At 44.3% G+C, this 27,944-nt stretch overlaps 2 protein-coding genes across 6 annotated transcripts in view; one reads left to right on the forward strand and one right to left on the reverse strand.

The window, feature by feature from the left end:
• AREL1 (apoptosis resistant E3 ubiquitin protein ligase 1) overlaps positions 1-27,796 on the reverse strand; it is a 448,155-nt gene extending 420,359 nt beyond the window's left edge. For 2 of the 5 annotated variants that reach the window (XM_078659892.1, XM_078659889.1), the window contains exon 1: positions 27,658-27,796. The gene's annotated coding sequence lies outside the window, so the exon portion shown is untranslated. Of the gene's footprint in view, positions 1-27,645 lie in introns of all 5 variants that reach the window. The other 3 variants (XM_078659890.1, XM_078659891.1, XM_078659893.1) reach the window with 3 other exon arrangements.
• FCF1 (FCF1 rRNA-processing protein) overlaps positions 27,718-27,944 on the forward strand; it is a 120,116-nt gene continuing 119,889 nt past the window's right edge. The window contains exon 1 of the mRNA XM_078659895.1: positions 27,718-27,806. Within this exon, the coding sequence (XP_078516021.1) occupies positions 27,804-27,806 (3 nt within the window). The 5' untranslated portion in view covers positions 27,718-27,803. The remainder of the gene's footprint in view (positions 27,807-27,944) is intronic.

The following is a 27,944-nucleotide window of genomic DNA, read 5'->3' on the forward strand; positions in this document are numbered from 1 at the left end:
TCACCCCTAAATAGGGGGAAGCGTCTCCAAGCACAACGAGGGGTGACCAAACAGGTCTTATTCCATAAGTGAAGTTAATCCAAACTCCATAATGTTGTTCAAACTTTCACAGTTTATTAAACGCATTTAGAGTTCATGGTTTAATCATCAGTCACTGGATAGTTGATAAGTTGTACAAAGAATGGTTACATAGTTATAACAAATCCCGATGCATTTCGGGCTCCGCCCTTCTTCAGGGGATAGCTCTACAAACAGAAAGAATCACAGTTTCAGTATGTGGTCTATGACCATAGTTGCAATTATGTTACTTGATAAGTGCGCGAAAAAAATATAGTGAAATGCGGAATTAAAGTACAAGGTCTCCAAAGTATTCATGCTTGGGAAAAATTGGTGTGTAAAAAAGAATCATGCCATCAATGACAAAAACATGCTACAAGTCTCCAAGAGTGTTTGAAAAAATAAACAATAAAGTGCAATCATTTAACCGAAGCGCGGTGCTCATAAACGATAAACAAAAAAGAAGTGCCCATTTCTCATGCTACCGGACGCATGCTACTAGCGGTTTAACGATGCTTAAAGCTTCAAATTCCTCGCAGGGTACTCACGTTGATACAACTACGCGTGGACTCCATAGAGTTCCAAACCAGTGACAGTGAATCGAACGCCCAGTGTGAACGTAGTATTCACGTGTGAGGAAAAGTAAACACAAAAGAGGGCCGTGTAGCCAACGGGTCATAAACAAATGTGAATAAATGTAAGCGCCATCTTAGAGTGTGTTGGAAGCTTAAGAGAGGTGATGGGGAAACATAATGGGAGAATACAGAAAACCTCAGTGATCAAAGATAAAGAATAAAAATAATAATTATGAAATACTACAGTAAAGAACAAAAACAACATGCTCATGCACAGTTTACAATCATAGGTAACATTGGAATTCCATCCGGTCATTGAGACCATGCGGTACCATGGTGGACATAAAGCGGATCCAGAAATTTTCACGTTTTAACAAAGTGTTCTTATTGTTCGTGGTCACCTTTATTTGCTCCAATACCAGGAACTTAAGTTGAGCAACGTTGTGTCTGTTCTCGTGAAAGTGTGTGGCTACACTGGATTTCAAGTTGTTAGTCCTGATGTTGCTCTTATGTTCAAGGATGCGAACACGTATCTTCCTTTCACTGTGGCCGATGTAACATTTGCCACACGGGCATTTGAGTAAGTAAATGACATTGCTGCTGTTGCAGGTGGCATTAACACGTAGTTTAATGGGGTGTCCTTTGAGTGGGTGATTGGTGGTATTGCCAAGGATGCAGTTATTGCAATTACTGCAATTGTAACAAGGTCTCAGGCCAGTGTAAGTGGTCTGGGTGGCTGGTTCCTTGACTTTGGTGAGTATCTCTTTCAAGTTGCGGCCTCTGGTGAAGGCGAACATGGGGGGCTGATTAAACAGTCCTTGGAAATCTGGTTCCATGGTTAGAATCGGCCAGTGTTTGCGAATGATATGTTGGAAGGTTTTGGAAAGAACCGAGTATTTGGAAACCACAACCATGCGGTTAGACTGGACCTTAGGTTTAGGAAGAAGGAGAGTATTTCTGGTGATTGTTCCACTTCTCTCCATGGCCATATCCAGGATCGGTGGTGGATAACCACGTGCTTTAAGTTTCTCCAACAAGTTTCTCATCTCATGTTTACTGTCCTGTTCTTTAGAAACAATGCGTTTTACTCGTAATAATTGGGCGAACGGTAAGTTGTTCTTCAGTTTCCAAGGGTGAAAGCTAGTGTAATGCAACGTTGAGTTGCGATCAGTAGGTTTGCGGTATACGCTCGTATACCATTGGTCCCGCTCTTTGTGTATTTCCACATCAAGATAATGTACGCAATTTTCCTGATAATCCCATGTAAATTGGATTCTGTTGTTGATGTTGTTCCACGTCATGAGAAATTCAACTAGAGACTCAGCTGGACCGCCCCATAGTAGGAAAATGTCATCTATGTAACGTAGGTATAACTTCCCATGTTCATGCCATTTGGCTTGGTTCGTGATATGTGTTTCCTCAAACTGTTTCATGAAAATATTCGCGTAGCAGGGAGCTGCGCAATTTCCCATGGCCGTACCATTTAATTGATGTATCCACTTGTCGTGTACTGAAAAGTAGCTGTGGTAGAGGGTGAATATAGTCAGTTCCATCAAAAATACTTTCAAATCCTGATCCAAGTCGGATGTCATTAAAACATGTTCCACCGCTTCAATGCCCCAGTCATGAGGGATGGAGGTATAGAGTGCGCAGACGTCTACTGTGCACATGATTACTTCAGTATCTTTCAATTCATCCATGGTGGGTGCCAGTTTCAAAAGGAAATCTGTGGTGTCACGTACGTGTGATTTGGTTTTCAGGACAAAAGGTTGGAAGTATTTATCCAAAAATTTGCCAGTCTTTTCATGTATACTGCCCTTGGTGGACACAATAGGGCGAAATGTTATTTTTCCAACATGTTTTACCTTGCAGAATGTGATGACCGGGATTTAGGGGGTTTGACTGTTTATTCGCAGTTTCATGTTTTATAAAAATGACACTGTATCTGGTATTATCCTTGCGATCTACTGCTTTCAATAAACAAAGTTTTAAAAAAAACTGTTTCCTGTCAACGGATGTTAAGAGCTTCCCTACCCGAACTGAATCTGGTACGCACTACAGAAAAATCCTGAAATAAAAATGATAAATATATAAACCTGCTAACTCATCCATAGGAATGATACAAATAAACAGTTTTTTCCTGCTTTGACTCATAGCAGCGCATGAGGAGATAGAGTAGGCACGTATAACTTCACCAAGTACTTACTCCCCTTAGTAAAGCGTTCCGAGGCAGCTATCTACAGTATGTAGCACTAACAAACAACCTGTACGTTCTCTCAAAATAGGATTATACCCATATCAACCCTATCTAATATTTATAGGAAAAACGTTACACCTATTTACACTTGCAATGTTGGAACAGGGGGTGAAAGACAGGGTAAAAAAGAAGATGGACAAAGTCAGAAGCAAGGGTACCCGGCTGTAACTATTTATAACAATATCCGTCAGCTTTTCACCGCCTGCAGTTACCCAACCAGAGCAGCGGTTTGAAAGGCGAGCTGATTTGATAAGAAAGACATTTTATATGTAAATAGAGAAGACTCGTTATCTCAAAGTACCAGTTCAATACTGACAAGTGCTGGTACTTTCCGAGTCAAAGAATAGAGTCGAGCCCTTGCTGAGAAGTGGGGGAACGCCCTTTAAATGCCAAAATGGGTTTACTCCGTACCCTTTTCCATTTAAAGCACTGCATGTGCTCGCCTAATTAGCTTTGGTGAATGCGGGTACCAATATAGTTTACTCAGCAAAAGCCATGTGGAACAACGTCACACACTGATGATTGCAAGTGCAATGGGCTGTAGAAAGTGCTGTGCAATAGATGTTGGTAGTAGTATATTTCTCTAGCGCTTCCCCACTCATGAAGACTCAAAGCGCTTGCAATACTCAATTATACAGCACAGTGTCTGACTATATTCTGCCCCTGCCCACACCCAAAAGCAGCACACCTTGCTTCGGTTACTGACCCCCTAGGACTATGAGTACACTGCCATTCAAACCTCTGTACTGCTGTTCTCTAGATGTGCTTTATCAAAGCAGACTACAAACATATGCATATTTTAAATGCATGGGTGCTGCACTGATGCCAACCACAAACATATAGCTTGCACTTATGTATGTGTCATTTCTCTATCGCTTCCAGACGCTGTGTCATTTCTTATCTTATGACCCATCTTTTGTCAGTCGTCCAAGGTCTATAGCGCTCTAGAAAAACTTTACAGTGAATAAATGGGTTGTTATTTTTCATCTGCTTCAAGAAAATATCACAAGAGGCTGCACAAAAAAGCATTTTACTCTGTGGTTGTGTATTGACAACAGAGATGGGGCTGTTGGCTTCTTGTTTACACACTGCTAGGGTTAGCTTTTGCCCGAGTTTATAGACGCTATGTGGCCTTTAATTAAGAAGGACCGTTGCGCCTGACAACCCCGAGTCCCTCCTGGAGGAGGTAATTGGCCCAGGAGAGCCCCACAGAGTTTCCTGTGAAGTGGAATCTTTTTAAATCGCTTTCATTACGACATAACAGCTTCGCAGTGGCCCCGATCTGGAATTAATCAAAGTTAATCAAATCTGACCTGGAAGTAATTACCGGACAGCATTGGCTTAAAAATCGCCGTTTTATTTGCGCACAGACACATCCAACAGTCAAGCAGAATGTTCCCGAATGGCGCTTGCGGTTTCTGAAGGTATGCAGGGAGTTGGTTGTAAAACAGAGTGCGGTTTCCACATTGAGAAACAAATGTAGCTATTTTGCCGTGACTCGAGCCGCTCAGACTTGATAGCAGCTTCTGCTCTTCTATTTCAGCTTGTTCTGTAGTGAAGTGATACACGCTACCAGGGAGCATTGGCTGTTTTCCCATATGTTAGAAAAACAAGACAAGCCCGGCTTCAAAAGTGGTGCACGCTCGAACGAAAGTAAAAGCAGCACGACACGGCAGGGGAGGGGCAGAGGAGCAATCAAGTGAGAGGAAAGTCAGATGGCGCCTGATCGGGCGCTGAAAGCTGGCGGTTGCGCGTGTGAACGTAAGCACTAGGCCAGCCAAAGCAGCTTGTGGTAGCACTTTTTAAAGCTCCTACTAAATGTCTCTCAGAGCCGCAGGCTCAAGCGAGACCTAAAATGCAGTTATGATCCCCTGACAATGACACCTTCTTGAAAGCATGGTCTGATACATTGATCGGATTTTCTTTTTGTCGATCAAGCAACATCAATCTGATCTTAAAAAGAAGCAGCATCTTCTGAGCTCGGCTCTTGATCACCAATGGTTTCAGGTGCAGGGGCATCTCTCCTTCTGCGTGTAAGTTTCCCTTATGCTACTGCACCTCAGAAACACAAATCACCATGCAATCTTACCAACTCTGAACTTTGTGACAAATCCCAGCTTACAGGCCGAGAAAGCGCCCTGGAAATCCCTTGCACACATTGCTGGTGATCATTGCTGGAATCTGTCCAGCACTCCAACTATAGGGAACTCAATGGTGCCCATGGATGCCACGGGGTCCAATTCAAGTCGCCCGCAAAGACACTGGTTTCTAGCCAGGATGGACAACAATGTAACAATGACTTACGTAAATGCTTAAGGTGCCGCAAAATCAAGGAATCAGGAAGAAGTTTAACAATCAACATTTGTGTGAGATGAACAAAATTACCTCTCTTCAAAACAGAAGCATTACTGACTGGAATTTCAGGATGTGTTATATCAGAATGGGTTTCTGCTCTTCCCTAAATTTTATCCTCCGAGCTAGAAGAGGTTCGCTCATCCTGGGGGCATATGTTTACGAGCAAAGGAAATGTCATTCTGGATCACTGTTCCAAAAATCAGAATGGAGGTATGGTGTGTTATTCCAATTGCATCCAGAAGGGCCTGATAGAGGACACTTCTGGTACTCTAGATGTTAGGCACTTAGAAGCTGGCTCTGTCCAAGGACCTTTCCCCTCTGCAGTGGCAGTCTTTCCTTCTGCTGTCCACAAGGAAGCTGGCGATGATCTCCTCATATCTGTACAGCACAGCCTTCAGAGGACAGGAATGTCGATGGAGGCAGTCTTGGCACTATACAATTGAGGCAATTATTTATCCTGAATTCTATGATTCGTCGTGGCTTACTAAAGGGTCTCCTGGTGTTAACACTCAGTGGTCAGCTACTGGCGATATAGGTGTTTAGGGAATGATGCTGTGCGATGTCAGAGGTCAAGGGCTATGCTGTGCATCTGGTCGAACCCTATGGGCCGTGTTGATTCAGGTTTGCCTTTACTTGGAGCATCGCCTTGCTTTGCCTTCTGATAGAGTATTTAATGGTGATCATCGCCTCTACTTCAAAAATAGGTCAATAAGTTGCATTACTCTGTGATGACTAACACTTACAGTGGTTCCTGAAGGACTCGTTTTCAGATTGCTGAAGGACTCATTTTCAGAGTGTCTCCCTCTTTACACCTTAAGTTTTTGCTGATTTCTGTATCAACCAGGATATTGCTATTCTCTCCGTATGCATTATACTGTACTAATGGTGGGAAAGATGGTGTCACTGTTCAATTCCTAGATGTACGAAGGGTGATGTATATATTTTTTTCATATGTAAAAACATTCCAGGAAACCAATTGGTTTTTCATTAACTTTGGGCTTGGTCAGTTGTCTTGGCCAAGTTGGGCTGCAGCAAAGGAGCACAGATAAAGCCTGGGAGAGGAAGATTGCAGAGCCACATGGCCTTCTGGCTAACCAGGCTGCTAGGTGGGCTCTGTTCGTGCAGTGGACCATGGGGACTCAGTGCCAGTGACTGAGCTGGGGTGACAGTCGTAAGACTGACAATGAGCTCCAAAGTCCCCATTTCTGCGTGTGTGGCCTCGTGAAAGGGGTAGCAAGATGCAGGCCCCAGAGCTGCGGGCCACAAAGGAAATTTCAGGGGAGCATACAAGAAGCACAACTGACCCCTTTACTATTTTGCAAAGACTAAGATGGAGGTGCTGAGCTTCATATGCTCTTAGTTGTAGGATGGTGCTGGGCACCCTGGTCATCACCCACCCATAGTGCCACTAGACATCGCCAACAGGAGGGAGCAGTGAATGGAGACAAACAGCTGAGACTTGTGATTGAAGGCATAAAACTTGTGGTGGACACAAAACACGATGAGGCGAACCCTCTAGGACCTCCGCAGATCCTTTGGCCTCCTACAAAAAACACCGAAAAAATGGGGCAGAAAGAAATCGGGGCAGCCACACATACCTATGCTCACTGCGGAGTAGGCCTGAAGAATCCCAAATTAAGCCCAGTTCAAACAGGAGCCAAAAATACTATGGGGTACCATGTCACTCATGAAATAAGATCTGCAGAGTTCATTGCAGGCTCTCTGAAAACACCTGAGAACTTGGAAGAGGTACTGAATGTAGAGGCTCTAATTTTAAAATCTTGGCTCTGTGATTGATGAACTTCATTAAGATGCAGATGCAGTGGGTCCCAGGAATTTGGAGGTCGAACACCATACTGAGATGATGGAGATGATCAATGTGAAGACACTGCAGAAAGTGGAGGACTTAGTAGGGCAACTACAGACAGCTGTGACAAAATTTGAGAGATGGAAAGTTAAATACAGATGGACATATCCATTTGAGATGATCTTTGATTATTCTGGAGCCACACACTTCGTCACAGACTGGAGAGAGGCGGCAAAAATAATGACAATGGATGTCAAGGAGGAGGAGAGAGCAGCAGCATAGACTTCAGGGCCCCAAACAGACTTGAGGAACAGAAAGAGGGACAAAACTGGGTAATGGCAGCAAGAAAAAACAAGCAGCAACAGACGGGGTAGTGGTTGTGGTGGTAGTACTGATAGTGGTGGTACTGGTGGTGGTGGTAGTAGTAGTAGTGGTGGTACTGGTGTTAGTGGTGGTGGTACTAGTGGTGGTGGTGGTGCTGGTAATTGCGGTACTAGTAGTGGTGGTGGTACTGGTGGTGATATTGGTAATGGTACTGGTAGTAATTGGTGGTAGTGATCCTGGTAGTAGTGGTGGTGGTTGTGGTGTTATTGGTGGTGGTAGTGGTGTTATTGGTGGTGGTACCGGAACTGGTGGTGGTACTGGTAGTGGTGTTGGTACTGGTACGGGTAGTGCTGGTGGTGGAACTGGTAGTGGTGGTACTAGTGATGGTGGTAGTGGTGGTGGTACTAGTACTGGTGATACTGGTGGTGGTGGTACTGGTACTAGTGGTGGTGGTGGTAGTGGTGGTACTGATGATATTAATGGTGGTACAGGTACTGTGGTATTGGTAGTGGTACTGGTATTATTGGTGGTGGTGGTGCTACTGGTGGTGGTACTGGTACGTGGTGGTGGTGGTCCTAGTAGTAGTGGTGGTACTAGTAGTAGTGATGGTACTAGTAGAGGTGGTACTGGTGGAGGTATTTGTGGTGGTGGTGGTAGTGGTGTTGTTAATAAAACAGGCTTTTGAAAACAACTGCCAGGTGGCTTTAGCACAGATGACATAACACAGATGTGCTGTTGTCATCTTCAGCCCATTAGAACATGATTATGTGCTACCTGGAATTCACATGCCTTAATTTATTAATCCTTTCGAATTCCATTTTACTTTTGTGGGGTGGGAGGAGGGGGAGGGGAATGGGTGAAAAAGACGAGATAATGCCATGTTAAAGTGATAGATAGCAGGGGTCTGTGTTACGGGCGGTCATGCTGCTTAAAAAAAACAAGCATTTGCAATGCAATAGGTCTGGCATCTACACAGGTTTAAGCTGTTGGCATTGTAAATGACAATGCCTTTTATTTTTATTTTTTTAACGAAAACAAAAATAAAAGGCATTGTTATTTGCAATGTCAATAGCTCAAACTTGCGTTAATGCGAGACTTATTGCATTGTAAATGCTTGTTATATTAGGGGGTAGAAACGCTCATTTTCGGCACGCGCAGTACATTATTTAAATAAAAAATAAACAAGCGTGACAGCTAAAGTAAAAGCAGACCGCGCTGCAAATAAAAATATTAAAATAGTGCTTACCGACTTGTGAAGGAGACCGTGTGACGCCATAAGTAAAAGATCCAGTGCTCATGGGAGGTAAGAAATGGGGACAGGCCGGTAACAAGAAGGGACTAACAAGACTCATTTTCAATCGGAAACCAGCATTTACCAAGGACAATGACACCAGCCAATCAAAAATATGGGCGGAGAGAAGGCGAGACTTCCACAGCATACTGCATGCGCACTGCCGCTAGGCTTGACTTAAAAACTCTCACATTTCTTAAATATATTACTAAAGCATATCGTAGCACACTGTCATTTACAGGCAGCACATTCATTGAAATGGCATAAACTTACCCACGGACATGCAGTTTTTCTGATAAAACTATATAGCATGAAAACAATGTGTGGAAATCAGGTTTCAGCAAATATTAATCACTTGTACATCACCAAGTAAAGTGTTCTTATTGGTTTTGATCCCATTCAAATTCTTTGTTTCCACCACACTTCAGAATTACAACAAAAATTGCCTTTCTAACTAAATAGTTGTACTGTTTATTTACAAGTTATTTAAATGCTTTGTGTTAAAAAAAAAACTGACACCTTACAGCCTTTCATTTCACACTCCCTGTACCCCAGCATGATTTTCAGACAGTTCACTTCACAAAATACAGTAACTTTGCAGTCAGAGAACGAAAAGTACACACTAATCTCCTGGATGAAATAAGCAGCAAATTGTAAAGAAACAAACTGAGATTTCCCCTCTGCCTTTGAAACACAGCACATGTGACAAGATTAAAACAAAAGATTTAAATGGATCGTTATTGCTCATTCAATGTTTGAATGAACAAAACACCTGTTCTTTGCCAACTAGAGTTCTCTTGCCAGAAAAGACCAATAGGCCCTAAAAATAGCTTTCCTTGATAAAATCTGACTCAACGAAAAAAGTAAGCAAATACATTTTCGAGAACTGACACCCCTTAGATATAAAGTACTCTTTCACCTCTCATGTCCACCGCATGTACTCCTGCACTGAACTCATTCTTATGAACAATTCTGATAGAATGCACTAGAGGAGTCACAATAGGTGCAAATAGGACTCTCAGATCATTCACAAGTTATAGATGGCCTCGACTCAGGCCAACTGCAGAGACTGACTGTGACCTGGAGGCTACTCAGGGATCCCTGCTGTGGGCAGCTATGGAGAAGCAAATTAAAAAAAGAGTTCTATAGGAATAAAACAGGAGTGGTTAGCCCAGTGGGAGTATTGGGGAGCAATGAAGGCAGCTGTGCGGGGGAAGTACATGTCTTTGATGGTTCACCTACGTAAAATCCGGGGACTGAAAATTTGGAGGCGGTTATAAAGGAAAAAAATTAATGCGTTAGAAAGAGACACCATCTAAAACGCACTTACAGCAGCTAACCAACTTACGGGTCAAAGTAGAGCATTACGTAGTGATATGGCAGGACTATGCATATTATATCTTAAGCAGGCATCCTAGGAGCAGAAAATAAAGGGGAATCCCATTTGGCCAGACGCTTAAGAGAAAAAAGAGAGCAAACGTTTATTAAGGAAATATGGGCACAAATGGGGGAGTTCTCTCAAATAATGCAGGATGAACTGGAGGCATTCCGCCAATATTACAATATATTATATTAGAGAGACCAACTTGAGATGGGTATCCAATTGCAATTTTTGGAAGAGGCAGTAGTGCTGCCCCTTGACAGGCATCCAACCACAGGCCCTAGACTCACAGATTTCTTGGTAGGAGATAAAATTAGTGCTGAAGAGTCGGAATCAAATCAAATCAAAGATAGCTTTATTTGATTTTACATTAAAATCATAAACGCAGATAGAGTAATTACATCCAATAAAACAGTAACAATTTATATTTAAAAAGCTATATACAATACATAGTTCATGAATACCAAACACCCCTTACTCCAAGGGTGCAAAGATAAAACAACAGTCATAAAAACTCATGAGGATTTCGGTCAAACCATAGTGGATCTGCATCTAATCACATATTTCAGGTACCTAGACACAGCGGTAATAGTAATTTCATCAGATAAGGTCAATAGTTTAAATAAAGCTGGTCTGCATTGTCTCAGGTTCCAAGATTTAAGGAGAGGTAGTAAATATCTTTTCCGCCCCCACTCGTAAAATCTACAAAACAAAACGGAGTGAATGATTGATTGAGTGGAAGAATCATCACACGGACAAGTCGTTAATTGCGATGACCAATCGTTTTGGGTAGGAAAAGTTAACATCCTGAAAAAACTTCCAGTTCTCAAACGGGCTAAGAGCATTCTGCATAACTTGTCTGATCGGGTGACAAATAAAGCGGTAGCCCAGAATTTTGCAGCAGGAATTGATGATAAACAACAGAGGCCTTTTTTCCCCTCGAGGCACCAGCGTCGATCTTCCAGATGGGCAAGGCAAACTTTTTTCAGTGCCCGTCTGGAGATCGAAGACATTATCTCGGGGGAATCATAAAATTCAAGGCGTCCGATATTCTTAAAAAATTCCTGAACATAAGAGAGCCACTGGATCTTTTTAGAGCCTTCAAGTTTGATACAATCAGCAATAATCGCCCTATTAAGAGCAGTTTCTGCTGTAGTCCAGATCTTATGCCACAACAAAATAGGGCTGATTTTAATTAGATCCGAGATAAAGGACAAAGCTAGCTCTTTGTGACAAACATAGGTAGAGGTGGAGCGTGGAACAGCGAGCAGGTAGCAGAGAAAACCATTTTCCTTTATTTGAATTTCATGGCAATCTGCTTCTGTTCGAGGAGCACATAGTGAAGGTCTTTCCTATGTTAATCCTAAGGCCCCTATCTCCCATGTATGCCAAGAAGCTGGTTAAGGCCTTCTGGAGGCCAGGTTTGTGTTTGGGCCATAATGACCGCGTCATCGGCATACAGAAAGATAGGGACACGTTCGCCTTCTATTTGCAGGCAGTCCACCTCTGTTTTTAATAAATGGTCTGCCACCCCATTTATATATAAATTAAAAAGAAAAGGAGCCAGGATACATCCCTGGCGGACACCTTTCTCAATTTGGAATTTGGGCGTGCATTCTCCCAGTTTTCCATAGCGGACTTTAGCCCCTGCTCCTCTATATAGCTCTTTCAAAAAGTTAAGAATGTTAAAATCAATACCAAGATCTGCTAAGGTAGCCCACAAAATATCATGATTCAAGCAGTCGAAGGCCGAGCTGAGATCTACAAAGGTCATAAATAAATTTCCCCTCTTTGCTGCCGGGTATTTACCTATTACTAAGGCCAGGTTTAGGCCTTGTTCGACAGTGCCAAGACCTGACCTAAAGCCGTACTGGAATTTTGAAAGAACGATTTTCTCCTCAGCCCATGATTGGAGACGATTTAAAAGAATTCTGCCCGCTACCTTCATTAGCGAGTCAAGGAGGGAGATTGGCCTATAGCATTTAGGATCGTTTCTGTCCCCCTTCTTAAAGATGGGGACTACAATAGCTTCCTGCCAGTTAGTTGGAAAACCCTTGATGTTACAACTGTTTAAAACGTTGGTCAGGAGCGGTGCCCACAGGGCGACGTTATCCTTATAGATGTCAATTGGAATACCGTCTGGTCCCGGGGATTTACTATTTGAACTATCTGCCAATGCTGATTCCACCTTGTCTAAAGAGAAGACTACATTAAGGGGAAATAGGTCTAATGCATCAGGTTCTGTGGTGCTCGTAACTCCCACCAATGAACTCATCAGTCCAGTATGAGTCTCTTGTTTGTATAACTCGGTGAAATGTTTAACCCAGAGCGTTTCTTCAATGACAATCTCTACCTGGTCAGAGTTCCTCTCCACAAAAAATGGGGCATTGACTGCATTCCAGAATGCAGTCGTATCTTTTAATGCACTCGTTTTTAATAGGGCTTCCCAGGCAGAGTGCTTCAAATCCTTCCTCCGTTTTTTAAGGCATCCTTATAGGAAGCTCTGGCTACTCTAATATCTAGCTGGTTTCTTGGTTTTTTTTTAGGGTCTGGATCAAATGAGAATGTGCTTTGGTGCACTCTTGATTAAACCATCTCTCTATTCTACTCTGACCCCCTTTTCGTGCTGTACCAGTTAATTTATTGCTAATGTGGACTGAAATCTTGTCAAAAGCTGCAATGACCTTGGTGGGGTTAGGGTTCTCCTCTAAGCAGGTCATAAAATCATTTTTCTGTTCCACTACCAGGTTCTCTAAGAAGTTAGTCGGATTTACCTTACTCCATTTAATAACATATCCATTGGTTCTAGCCAAGGAAATACCATGTAAATAGATATTTTCCACCACATTGGTGGCTTTGCTGCCTCTCTGCCCTATTTCAGAACTAGAACCAATTGGATAGTGGTCACTAAGTGCAATGTACTCTAAGTTAAACGAGAGTACACTGCGGTGATAATTGGTAGAGACCAATGTAAAGTCTATGATAGTCCGGGACACCCGCCCACAAAAGGTGGGTTCAAAATGGATCGATGGAACACAAAGTTCATTCACATAGCCCAGATCCCACTCAAATAGTATATGGTTTAGTAAATTTCAGAGTACAGAATGCTCAAAATGAGTACAGGGATCACCCCTAAGATTCACCATGCCACATTTCTCCGTATCCCTATGCATGCATAAATGACAATTAAAATCCCCCGTTAAGATGATAAAGTGTTCTTTTTGGTCAGATCCCAATCCCTTACGAATAGCATCATTTAATTCCTCTAAGGCCCTTTGTAAAGCGGCCTTTGGGATATTATTGTAAAAATTAATCAGGAGGATAGGGTGGTTTTCGCCTGACCTTAGATAGTATTGAGATCCCCCGTTGGGTAAGCATTTACTGGTTATATTACTTTTATTTGATGTGTAGGTACATAGCCCCCCAGAACACCTCCCTCTATAATTAGTTTGTGCTGCGAGAAAATGTGTGCGAAACCCCACCATATGTATCTCAGCCTTCACCCAACATTCCTGCAGGCAAATTACTTCAAACTTATCTGTGAGTTCCACAAAGATTGGGTCCCTAATTTTGTTTGAAAGGCCCGCTATGTTCCATGATAATAACCCCATCCTAGCCTTTTGGGCACGTCGTGATGATCCTATGTCTAGTGTGGTGGGATTCGGAGTACAACCTGGGCTAAATAAAGAAGCCAAAGTCATCTCATCATCCCTTATGATCTCAACAGGAGACATACTACGTGCTGGGCTATCTATCCTGGGCTGCTCGGTTGGGTTTTAACTTGGGTTTTCGTTTACTATGGGGCAAAGAGGCTTGGAGGGTACTACTTGTTCCTTAACCTTACCCACGGGGACCGGGACCAGTCAGTCCACCATCTCCAAACACTCATATCTATTGGTGGTCTGTATGCCTCTCCAAGGTTCTCTAAAGGCTCGCTCTCTGTTATAACCAAAGTTGCCATTCAAATCCCCCAAACGCTCCCGCAGTCACGTCTGCCTACTCTGCGCCAGTTTCCCTCATAATCATCATAGTCAAAACCAGGACGCCACCTAGGGGGGTAGAAGAAAGAGAGACGTTTAGTCTCAATCCCGTCATTTCCTCCATGCAAATTCCAAGAACATATGTGATCGACCATATAGGGATCCTCAACATTTATCACGATACAATCACCCTGGGTTGTTTTCATTTCCTTCCCTATCCAATGTACCCTGCGGACCGTTAAGATCCTACTAGGGTGATTTGGGGGGGGGTGGTCTGTTGATGTTTAACCAGTGTATGACCTTATTTTTCAATGACCAATTCAGTTCTTCCTTATGGTCATTCAACTCAGGGACCCCTGTCATCACTACCACATAAGGGGCTGACTCGGGTGGTAAGTTTACAATGGATCTACCAAATCCTCCGCCCCCAAACCGAGCTCTATTAGGAAGTGGAGGCAAAGCCCCGTTTGTTTTCACTTCCTGGATGGGGTGATTAGTAGTATTCTTGGAGCTAGTTCCCTTATTGTTATCTATAGTTGCAGAGGTCTTAGGTTTTGGCTGCAACTCACTGGTAGGTATAGTTTTAGTATTAGCAGGGTCCCCCCCGTATTTTTACTCAGTGGCTTGGGAGGTTGATTTACTTTAGCGGCCATTCTTTTAGGTACAGTTTTAGATGTTCCATTTTTAATAAGAGCAGATAATTCAAATAGAAAATTCTCTAGACGGGACAGTCTAACCTCCAAAGGGGAAAGATGGAATTTAAATAAATTATCTATTTTAGTTCAAAGTCGCCCCTCAACTTCGTCAGTATCGCTGTCGGCCACAAGGATAGCAGAGGCCTCGGGGCTCATTGGACTTACATCCCCGTTTGTCAGATTAATTTCAGGGTGTGACTGACCTGAAGGTGCTAAATGGTCAAGTTCTTCTCTAGTGTTATCTGACATTTTATGTGTAGCACCAGCTTTTTCTATATTCTTCTTTTTTTTAGTTTATTTCTTTGGTATAGCGCCCTCCCGCCTTCCCCTGGACTGTCTAGTGACTTTACTTTCAGTAGATAGTTTCAGGCTGAGGTCCGGGGTTTTTCCCAGGGCAAGGCTTAGCTGTGAGTCAGTTAGAAACTGTGATACCGATAAGTCTACCTCGGTCGGTACGCTATGAATTTCAGCGTGCACGGGGGATCTGTCCTTAGCCTTATCAGGAGTCTTTACGGCTGAGATAAGACCCAGGGACGATCTTCTTGCGAGGGCAAGATCCTGTGAAACTCTTCGTTCCAACTGGGTTATCTCTTGATCGATAAAGGAATTTGCCCTTATTATAAAATGGCCTATTGGGCCTGTGAGTTTTTCCCACCCGCTGCAGTTTTGCTCCGTGTGCCTCGGGTAGACATCGTAATAGATGGACCCGTGTGTAAGTAAAGATGTACGTCTATAGTACAAGACGGTGAAGAACAAGTTAGTACACTCAAACAGTAACTTACAAGTTAGAAGGATTCAGAGGTTAAAGAAAGGGCCCAGTCCAGTCTCTATCGGTCACTAACGGGCACAAATGGGCCCGCCCTTGGCCCGGGCTTCGCCCGGGCGCGTCCCGCGGGCCGGGAATAAGAGTCGACCTATATAGTAGGAGCGAACACGCCCCTTTTCAAGCAACACAGGTGATGATTGACCAGCCCACTTTTAAAGGTTAGCGATGGAGGCGGGAAGAGGACCAGCTGCGGCAGGTCAGGCCGCACAGCACGCTGGTCCTCGCAGTCCCGCAGCCTCTGTGTAATGTTCCGGTAGAGAGATGAAATCCTGAAGCCAGTAGAAAGATGGGGCAGCACTCCGTCGGTGTTCAAACAGCACGAGCGGCTCCCGCGAAGCGGGGGCCGCGAGGCGTGGAGTCACACATTCCAAGGAGACAAACCCAGGGGAAACAGCGTCCACGGGGCTACAGCAACACGCCCCTTTGCAAGCAACACCTGTTGTTGAGTCTGAATCAAAATAAGGCCCCCTGCCTAGAAGGGTATACATACCTTTTTCTAAAACCTTTGCGGGTCTCCTGGTTTCCAAATTACCTAAATTATTTAATTATATAATACAGAATGGAGGAATCCTGAGAGATCTGGGGAGGCGATAATTTAAACAAGGGAAGAACCCACCGCTATGCACCTCTTACAGGCAAACAGCACTGGAAACAGTAATCTTAACCTGTACTCCTACATATAAATCTTAGCAAGTAAGATGGAGCAGGTTCTCCCGTCTGATCCATGCAGCCCAGTCTGGGTTTGTGCCCACTAGGCAATCTAACGACACTAAACAGAAAACAGTCCACTGGTCGAGAAGGTTCAGAAAAATGTATACCATGACTGTTGGTGTCTCTTGATGCTGAGAAGGCATGTGGCTGGTCCTTCCTGAGGGTGGCCAGAGAGAGGATGGGATTCAGACGACAGTTTTTAACCATGGCGTTTGCATCATATCGCTCTTTTAGGTCTCGGCCTCTGCCAATGCGCTTGCGCATTGCAGATGTCGAGACTTATAGCGTTGGATCCACGAAAGCTAAACCAGGCAGATTGCGCCGAGTGCATGTGCCCGTGCACGCGCTTGCCATTTGCTCCCCGAGCCGCCTGCCTCGCATCATTGCATCAGACCCGCCACAGCAATGCCGAGAGCTTCACTTCAATGAGATACACTCCCCCGCCCCCTGCTTCACACTTCAAAGGAATGCGCCCCCAAGAACATATCCCGGCCGCTTTTAATTTCATTTCGCGGCCGTTTTAAGTATCCTGCGTGTCTTTTGCGCTTGTTTCATTTTGCTTCTCAGCAGTTTCTTTCCAGCATTCATCGTAGTACAGCACACCACATTTTACGCTGCACTTCTGCATTCCATTCATAGCTAGCACGGTAACACAGGTGGACAGAGTTACCAGCCAATACAACATTATTTGTAATCTTCAAGTGAATTGTGTTTTTAGTATAGGAACCCGTCTTTTATTCCCCCATATTCTACAGCATTATTCCATGTGTAGAGTATTTTTGCTTGTTAAGTGTTACCTGTGAAGACATCTGCTCTGTAAGGTCTCCTTGTGCTGTTTAGAATACCTTTGCGCAATCTATGGGTAATACATACATTGAGACCAGAACACTACTGCTGCCCCTCGGACAGAAAGTTGAAGAATCTTTCTTGTATGTGCTGAATCCTTTCATATTTCTAAATTCGTAATATGGCAAATATTTCTGTGTAGAGTTATGCACCCTTGAATTAACATTGTGATTGGCTTGCACTTAACATAGAACACACACTTCACCAAAAGATCCATTGGGGTTTGAGCAGGAAATAAAATTACTGTTCCACCGCTCACAATAGTGAATCAGGCTTGGCGCAGCATCAGTACTGGGCTTGCTATCTGAGAGTTTTCGTGGTTTGATGCCCACATCGCTTTTAGAGCGGTCTGCTGGTCTCTAGGAGGCTCCAAAATAATGCTGCGAACGTCGCAACACTTCCCTGCCCAACCGTTCAGACACTTCAGATGCAAGTGTCTCATTTGCTAGTTCTCCCGGAAAGGCTGTACAAGTGTTTTCATCCTTCTTAGTGCTGCACTGTATCACTCATCGCTTCATTTCTGTGGTTTAGTTTATACTCTCTTTCCATGTTCTAAGTGTGATGACTAGATGTGTACTCTAATGAACCTGAACGATGATGCACTTTTTCTGTTAAATGAGAGCACAATTTACGTCCGGGCTTTGTTTGTTTCTCTGCTGTGCCCACAACAGTAGGCCAGTGTTGCAGTAAACCCCATTGTATTTACTCATTTGCCACTAAAGTTTAAAAAAAGGTGGCACACGTCATCATATTTTTCTGTCATGTCATCCTTGAAAGCTGATACTTTTAAAGCAATTGTTTTTCCATAATTCAGTAGTCTGACTTAAAAGCCATCAAACCAGTTTAGGCTTTTCAGAAAACTACAGTACCTTCCTTAATATAGTTTAATGGCAGGAAGATCTGTTCTGCAATGGAGGACGATAAAGAAAGCTCAGTTGGCGTACCCGCATTAAGCAAGGTTGAGCACCCACCCACCTTATACTAAAAGAGCTTCTAATCCCACTGACAGTAGTTCAGCCAGGGGAGAAACATTTTGCACCACCACATTATCACTCAGCACCACCCCAGCACCCCTCAGCGCCACCCCAGCACCCCTCAGCGCCACCCCAGCACCCCTCAGCGCCACCCCAGCATCCCTCAGCGCCACCCCAGCATCCCTCAGCGCCACCCCAATACCACTCAGCGCCACTCCAGCACCACTCAGCGCCACTCCAGCACCACTCAGCGCCACTCCAGCACCACTCAGCGCCACTCCAGCACCACTCAGCGCCACCCCAGCATCACTCATAACAAATCTACATAAGTGTCCCCTAAGGAATTATTTCTCAATTATTTCTTCTTTATAAATAGTCACAGCAAGTGAACCTATGTTAAACAATACATGGGATTCTTCTCAAATATCATTATTTATTCTGATCAAGATTCAGTATGGCAACAACAATACTACTGACATTTTAAATCTCATTGTAAGTAGTATACAACATATTTTGCTTCATTTGCATGGATAAGTAAAATACCATACATCACAAATTTTTCAAAAAGACTTATAAACGTTTTCAAACAACACAGAAGTTCATTTGTGAGCAAACAGATGTTAAAGCGTCGACGTTTCGGTCCACTACTGGTTTAAGAATTCCCCAGGACCATCTTTAGGACGTAAACGTTGCACATCCCTAATTATAATAGAAAGTAAAAATAATCAATGAAAAACCCACTTAGTATCCCTGTAAACTGTATCGTCTGCTCACCCGAAAAGACGTAAGATATAAATCCTGCAACCCCGTGTATATACCGTGCTAATACCTTCTCATTATTTATAGGTGTACAACTTAGGATACACAGACGTCGATAGTAAGTGATTGGTTTTACACTATCACGCTGTTGGGGATTGTAATAGGCTTTTACAACGAGCGGGACACACCATATTAATTGAGTGCTCTTCCATTTATTTTACAGATTGAAAATTTCGAACTGAGTTAGTAAGTTTCTCGTTTGGGTTCTGTTGATTATTTCACATATAGGAAGTCGTTCATGAGTAAACGTTAAGTGTTTGCTTGTGGTTTTTCATTGTATAGGGTCGACAAGTGGGAATACCAGCTCCGTATGAGAGTGAGTATAACACTGAGTTGTTTAGGTCAGCCTACTTTTAAGTATATGAGAAAGCTGGTTTGTAATCAGTAGGTGGCTTTTTCAGTATTTTTAGATGCCTGGACATTGAGGTCCACCTGGCGAAATTGAAACTTCCGGCTGGAAGTATTAGGTATGTGTTTGGTGCGAATACCTTTTTAGCAATTATTTGGTTTCTGGTCTTGATATGTCACACTTTTGGGGAGCACTCTCTAATTAGACCATTGAATATGTATATACACTGGGTTGCAGGATTTATATCTCACGTCTTTTCGGGTGAGCAGACGATACAGTTTACAGGGATACTAAGTGGGTTTTTCATTGATTATGTTTACTTTGTATTATAATTAGGGATGTGCAACGTTTACGTCCTGAAGATGGTCCCGGGGAATTCTAAAACCAGTAGTGGACCGAAACGTCAACGCTTTAACATCCGTTTGCTCACAAATGAACTTTTGTGTTATTTGAAAACGTTTATAAGTCTTTTTGAAAAATTTGTGATGTATGGTAGCAAAAGATGTTGTATACTACTTACAATGAGATTTAAAATGTCAGTAGTATTGTTGTTGCCATACTGAATCTTGATCAGAATAAATAATGATATTTGAGAAGAATCCCATGTATTGTTTAACATAGGTTCACTTGCTGTGACTATTTATAAAGAAGAAATAATTGAGAAATAATTCCTATGGGGACACTTATGTAGATTTGTTAATATTGTACCCAGTCCTCGAGGGATAATTGGGTGGCTCTGTGTTGTTTGCAACCCCAGCATCACTCAGCGCCACCACATCATCACTCAGCACCACCACAGCATCACTCAGCACCACCACATTATCCCTCAGCACCACCACATTATCCCTCAGCACCACCACATTAGCCCTCAGCACCACCACATTAGCCCTCAGCACCACCACATTAGCCCTCAGCACCACCACATTAGCCCTCAGCACCACCACATTAGCCCTCAGCACCACCACGGCACCCCTCAGCACCACCACGGCACCCCTCAGCACCACCACGGCACCCCTCAGCACCACCACGGCATCACTCAGCACCACCACGGCATCACTCTGGAACACAACGGCATCACTCTGGAACACAACGGCATCACTCTGGAACACAACGGCATCACTCTGGAACACAACGGCATCACTCTGGAACACAACGGCATCACTCTGGAACACAACGGCATCACTCAGGGCCTCCACGGCATCACACAGGGCCTCCACGGCATCACACAGGGCCTCCACGGCATCACACAGGGCCTCCACGGCATCACACAGGGCCTCCACGGCATCACACAGGGCCTCCACGGCATCACACAGGGCCTCCACGGCATCACACAGGGCCTCCACGGCATCACACAGGGCCTCCACGGCATCACACAGGGCCTCCACGGCATCACACAGGGCCTCCACAGCATCACACAGGGCCTCCACAGCATCACACAGGGCCTCCACAGCATCACACAGGGCCTCCACAGCATCACTCAGGGCCTCCACAGCATCACTCAGGGCCTCCACAGCATCACTCAGGGCCTCCACAGCATCACTCAGGGCCTCCACAGCATCACTCAGGGCCTCCACAGCATCACTCAGGGCCTCCACAGCATCACTCAGGGCCTCCACAGCATCACTCAGGGCCTCCACAGCATCACTCAGGGCCTCCACAGCATCACTCAGGGCCTCCACAGCATCACTCAGGGCCTCCACAGCATCACTCAGGGCCTCCACGGCATCACTCAGGGCCACCACGGCATCACTCAGGGCCACCACGGCATCACTCAGGGCCACCACGGCATCACTCAGGGCCACCACGGCATCACTCAGGGCCACCACGGCATCACTCAGGGCCACCACGGCATCACTCAGGGCCACCACGGCATCACTCAGGGCCACCACGGCATCACTCAGGGCCACCACGGCATCACTCAGGGCCACCACGGCATCACTCAGGGCCACCACGGCATCACTCAGGGCCACCACGGCATCACTCAGGGCCACCACGGCATCACTCAGGGCCACCACGGCATCACTCAGGGCCACCACGGCATCACTCAGGGCCACCACGGCATCACTCAGGGCCACCACGGCATCACTCAGGGCCACCACGGCATCACTCAGGGCCACCACGGCATCACTCAGGGCCACCACGGCATCACTCAGGGCCACCACGGCATCACTCAGGGCCACCACGGCATCACTCAGGGCCACCACAGCATCACTCAGGGCCACCACAGCATCACTCAGCGCCACCACAGCATCACTCAGCGCCACCACATCATCACTCAGCGCCACCACATCATCACTCAGCGCCACCACATCATCACTCAGCGCCACCACATCATCACTCAGCGCCACCACATCATCACTCAGCACCACAACAGCATCACTCAGCACCACCACATTATCCCTCAGCACCACCACATTATCCCTCTGCACCACCACAGCACCACCACAGCACCCCTCAGCACCACCACAGCACCCCTCAGCACCACCACAGCATCACTCAGCACCACCACAGCATCACTCAGCACCACCACAGCATCACTCAGCACCACCACAGCATCACTCAGCACCACAACAGCATCACTCTGGAACACAACAGCATCACTCAGATCCTCCGCAGCATCACTCAGGGCCTCCACAGCATCACTCAGGGCCACCACAGCATCACTCAGGGCCACCACAGCATCACTCAGGGCCACCACAGCATCACTCAGGGCCACCACAGCATCACTCAGGGCCACCACAGCATCACTCAGGGCCACCACAGCATCACTCAGGGCCACCACAGCATCACTCAGGGCCACCACAGCATCACTCAGGGCCACCACAGCATCACTCAGGGCCACCACAGCATCACTCAGGGCCACCACAGCATCACTCAGGGCCACCACAGCATCACTCAGGGGCACCACAACATCACTGTGCGCTACCACAGCATCACTGAACACCACAGCATCACTCGTCGCCACCACAACATCACTCCGCGCCATCACAGCATCAATCTGTGCAACCATTCAACAACAACTGGTTCAAATATGTTCTCTCAATGTTTCAAGCTTAATTACAAATGTCACAAAAAAGATGTTAATATTTCACTTCTGTTCTTGGATTTTCGTCACAATAAAATACACTGAACAATCTTCACAAAAGTTATTTAGAAAAGTTTAAGCTATTGCCATTATAAATTACAATCACTTTTTTTTAAGTATTAATTAATTAAAAAAATTAAAAGCCATTGTTATTTGTAATATCAATACATCTAAGTCACGTAAATACAAACATGTTGCATTACAAATGCTATAGGTGTCACATTTGCGAAAGTTATAACTATTGGCATTGTAAATGACAAAGCTATTAATTTAGCTATTTTCAAAACCAACACTTAAATAAAAAAATTGTCATTTACAGGACCAATAGCTCTTTCATAATGCGAGACCTATTGCATTGCAAATGCTTGTTGCTTTAAGCATTTGGCTGACAGAATACGGAGAGACAACAATATAACTGGTATCCAAATACAAACTTTCGTATTATATGGGCTATATTCTCCTAATTATGGGCAATTCCGATGACTTGCTGCCTGTCGTGATCAAACGGCTGTAATGGCTCGAAAGGATAGCAGGGCTAAAAATAATTATGGAGAAATCAGGAGTGTTAAATCTTTCCCTTCCACCTTTGGGGGTACAAGTTCCAAGGGAGGAGATTCTGTTTGTGTGGGCTTCAAAGGAGACACGTTACATCTAATGTGCACCAGATGTATGGAGCAAGCCATCCTCGCTTGCTCCTTGAGGTGAAAAATGATCTTAACAAATGGCAGAACTTAATGCTCTCTTGGATGAGCAAGATTGGATTGATTAAAATGAATATCCTCCTGAGGATACTGTTTGTTTTTCAGGCCCTGCCTATAACAGTAGAATATTTGTTTTTTTAACAATTACGTAGATTGGTTTGCCTGATGGGGTCTAAGCCAACGGTGACGCTGCGACTTTAGCAGCAACCCAGAGAGGTAATGGCTTTCCCAGACCTTAAGGTATACTATTGGGCTGCACAAATTATGGTCATGACAGACTGATCTAAATCCGAGAGGGACAAAATATGGGCCTTTATGCATCATGCCATAGTGGGGCAACCCTTGTATGACTTAATTTGGCTCAGGATGCAAGATAGGGCACAAAATGCCGACTTATCTATGCCAAGGGGGACCACCCTTTCAATCTGGGATACAATAGCTGAGACGATTGGAAATATGCTACACAAATGGAGGGATTGTCCCAAACGTATACCATTCGGGAAGGCAGTAGCAAATACCCTTCTGAGCATTCTGGGTTTCCCCTTTCCAGTCGACCTAAAGACATTATTGCTGGGGTTCACAAAAAAATGATATGCATATGACTAAAGCAGGATGTTAAGTAGCATTACAGTATTTAGGAGTGACCAATCTGGCTACTGCACCTAACTGGAAAAGAGAAAAATATCCCACCATAGGACAGTGGTACCAGCTCCTGTATAATATTTTAGCTATAGGAAACCTCAACTGTAATTCAGAAGGTACCTACCACCAGTTCGAAGGACACCGGAGACAATTACTAAGCCATCTTTTAGAACGGTCCCACATTCATTCATTGCCCCCATGATGGAGGGGATTTGGCATTTGTTTTTCCTGAGACGACCAGGGGGAGCAAGCGAAGATTTCAGTGAGATGATGACATGGGGGAGGCATGTCATCCAGAACTGTGGAGTTACAGCAGTATTTGTCAAAAACAGCTGCCTTGGCAAGTTTGGGAGGGGTTACATAACGTTGTGATGGTGAAAACAAATGCATTTGTGATCATCTATATGTCATATAATGTAATGTGTTTTATATGATGTACCTCGCATTAGCTTTAAAAAAAAAGTTAATATATTATCTTTAAAAAAATGTTTTAAATGAGTACACGTCTCAAGCTTCTCGAGCCTGCCCAGTGCTGCTCCACAAAGAACCTGCTGTAAGAGCTTCTTGGCAGAGCATGTCACAACCTCGACTCAAAGGTTCTTGTCAACTTTGGGTGCTTTCATTAATAAGGATTCTGGCGAAGTAAAGCGTGAAAATGGGTGATGCACCAGTAAAGGCAGTTAATCAGTGCTCAAGAGGTGAAAAAAGATGTGGAGGAGGCTCAACTAGAAAGGCAGAATGAGTGTGACATCACAGCACGTAACATCACATGTAGCATCACAAGAAGTGGCATCACAACCCATGACCTCACAAGAAGTAACATCAGATTGTAAGACCTCACATATGTTTAGCAGGTCTATCATGAATACATTTGAGTGCATTACAATATTTAAAAAAATTAGATGTTGCGATCGAGTTGTGCCAAAATATTGAAGCAAGCCTGATGCAAAATTTGAGACTCAACTTATACATTTTTTTTTAAACACGGCAAGAAGGAATTGACAACAAGGAGAAACTTGGCAGTAAATCTGTTCTGCTTCATTTGTTGCAATGTCTGTATTTTACATTATCTTATGGGGTTAAGGTACCTGCTGCAGAGACCTTTGTGTGGCAGCTAAATCTCAGAGAACAATAATAATGGTAAGATAACATATTTGCTGGAGAGATCTGTGTTTTGCCTAGTTCTAGTTTTGAATCAAAGTTGCATAGAGGGTTAATGTCTCCTGCAAAGCACATTATGTAAAACGCAGAAGACAGATTTTTATTTTATTTAAATGTGTGAGTGGGTTACTGCTTTTAAGACTGAGATAATTTTGTTACTTGCAATTCATGAATTGTAATCCTTCTAATACAGCTCAGTGATGTATGAAGGGCATGTGGCGCCTACACCTTGAAACTTCGCTGTCTTATGCAACACAGCCTTTATATTGATGTACACACATGACTTATTGTCAGTGTATAATCTGTACAGGTGATGCAAAGCGCTTTGACACCCTGCATTGGGATGAATAGTGCTAAAGCACTATAAAAAATAAAACAAATAGTGGTATTTAAAATGTTATTTGTGTATATACGGGGCACCCAACACATCTGACATTCTTACACTGTTTGAGTATCTCTTATATACAGGGACTGAACAAAGTCAAAAGCATTTCTCTCTTTACGTAACTGTGAAAGAATAAAATGTGAGCCTTTGTTTCCCTCCATCGCATCCAGGTGTGAGGATCCCAATAGCTCCCAGTCAGGATACTCCAACAAAAAGAGGCCCAATTGCACCTTAACTCTGTCTTTTTTTATATGCAAAGTTGGAATCTGATCAGCCCCTTCCCCACCTGCACGTTGGTGCTCGGAGCAAAAGCACAACGTGCAGGTGCTGCTGAAAGTGTCCGAGTGTGAGAAAATCACACCAGGACGAATTCAGCATAGGGCTGAATTACGGGAGAAGTTGGAAGGGAACGAGTTACTCATCTGAAAACGTGGTCAGCTTTGCAGCAGCGTAGAAGGCGTCTACCCTCCGAAAACAGTGGGTAGACGGCGTCTCCTAAGTAAATCTGGGATCCTCTCCCATCTCTATGAAGGTGACATCCAAATCTACCTTAAGGTGTCCTCCACACACAATCTCTCAATCCTCAACTCTACTCTATTCAAAACTGGATGTTAACTCATCAACTCATTCTGAATCCCTTTAAAACAGAATTCCTCCTCCTCTCAACCTCTCTCTCTTCCTCCTGTTCGATCTTGGATGGATCAGCTGAATCTACTCAACAATAAACCTATTGTTGTCGACAAATCCACTGGTGTCTTACTCGAGAAAAGGCTCAATCTACTCTCCCACATCAACTCCTTTACAAAGCATGCTCGATAGCAACTGTGCCTTCTTTAGGGGATTCAACGCTTCTTCCCGGAGCAAGACCTTAAAACTGTGGTCCAATCGCTGGTTCTCTCTAGATTGAACTACTGCAATTCTCTTCTTACTGGCCTCCCCAAATCCCACCTTTCCCCTCTTAAATCCATTCTCCATTCAGAGGCTCGTTTTATATTTAGGGCCAAAAGAAGTGACCACATCACACCCATTTTGTCTTTCCTCCGTTGGCATCCCATCGAGGCAAGATCAATCTACAAGACGGCTTGTATCACCCACAAAGCCTTGCACATTTCCTCCCCTCGCTACCTGGCGAATAAACTGCAAATCTCTGGAGGCTCTAGACCGTCTCGTAATGCGGAAAAATTACTGCTTGAGCCTCCCACTTTAAAAAGGGTAAGATCGATGGCTCAGGCAATGCTGGGAGAATCTGGAACTCGCTTCCGCCGCAGCTCCGCACCACCACCTCTACCCAGACCTTCAAAACTGACTTCAAATCTCTTCTCTTCCAAAGACACTTCAATAACTAATACACACTCTTTCAAGTCCTTCAAGGAAGTTCTTTCACTATTGTAAATGTTTTATTCTATGCCTGTGCAAGTGTCATCCCAGTGTGTTTTTGAGTGACTGCCATCTATTGCTGTATTTGACCTCTTCTTGTAACTCATTTGCTTCTGTAACATGTACATTTGTAACATTATCCTCATGTAACATAACTGGTCCTATTGTGAAGTACTCCGACACCTTTGGGTAAAGTCTGCGCTATATAAAAATGCATAAATAAATAATTAAATTAAATAAAGTCTACCCTTGACTCGAGCTCTGGTTACAAATTATTGGCTGTAACCTACAATACATCGAATTCTGTCTTTACTCCTCTCACTGGTTTTCAAACTCTCCTAGTGGAATCTCAGCAGACTGGAAAAAGAAAGCATTCATTTAGGGAGACAATTTATATGAATTACGGATTCAAAGTAAGTTCTGGTTATAGAGAGCAACAATGTGCTTGCCACGAACGTGCGGATAAACGAAGGAGCGAATGCGACTTTTAGCGTACAATGGAAGTACATTATTGGGAAGTGGATAGCATGGCAGGACGAAGTTGGAATGGCAGGTTGTAGGTGAGGAGCAGAGAAGCTACCAACGCCATATAGAATGGTCGTTCAGATATGGCTCTACATGCAATGCCGGGCGGTTGACAATAAAAAAGCATGCAGCAGGTAACAGTGCAAGACGTTGAGTTGCATCTCCCCACACTATGAACAGAACTCTCGGAGAAACTGCCATACCCAGGAATACACTCGATCAAACGATACGAATGTTGCATCCTTCAGAAAGCATTTTAAGACACTTTCACTCATGATCTAATTCACACACTTTCCATGACTTTTAAGAATACTTCCCTTACCGGACGCTCTTCTCTACTTGTCCCTGATACAATCATCAACATTGCCCTTTCCTGCCTTCCATTCTCTTCCCCACCCTTCCAATATCCATTCTACTAACCTATTTCATCGGTCCTCTTAATGTCCTTTCCACAAACATCTTATCCCAACTTCCCTCTCCTCCCTTTCCCAGGTTTCCCCTCTCTTGCCCCAGGTCTCGTACCTATTCCCTCACCTCTATTTCCTCCCCCAGAATCTTGCTTCCTTGAAGCTTCAGAACCGCTGTTTCTCTTACGTCACTTCCGGTTCTCTTATTTCTTCCGGCTTCAGCGTCTACACTGACGTAACATTATTGCGACGGCTGCAAGTTTTGGTCACAGCATGGTAAGGGTTTTTGCCGTATCGGGAGTATTTAAGGTGATTGGGGGGGGCGGAATTTGAGACGAGTAGAGCCTACAAGTGGCAATGGGGAGTTGCAATGCAAGGGGTAATCGAGAACAATGTTTTCGGCGAGGGGTTTGG

Source organism: Lissotriton helveticus, chromosome 9 (assembly GCF_964261635.1).
Source record: "Lissotriton helveticus chromosome 9, aLisHel1.1, whole genome shotgun sequence".
Taxonomy (NCBI): Eukaryota; Metazoa; Chordata; class Amphibia; order Caudata; family Salamandridae; genus Lissotriton; species Lissotriton helveticus.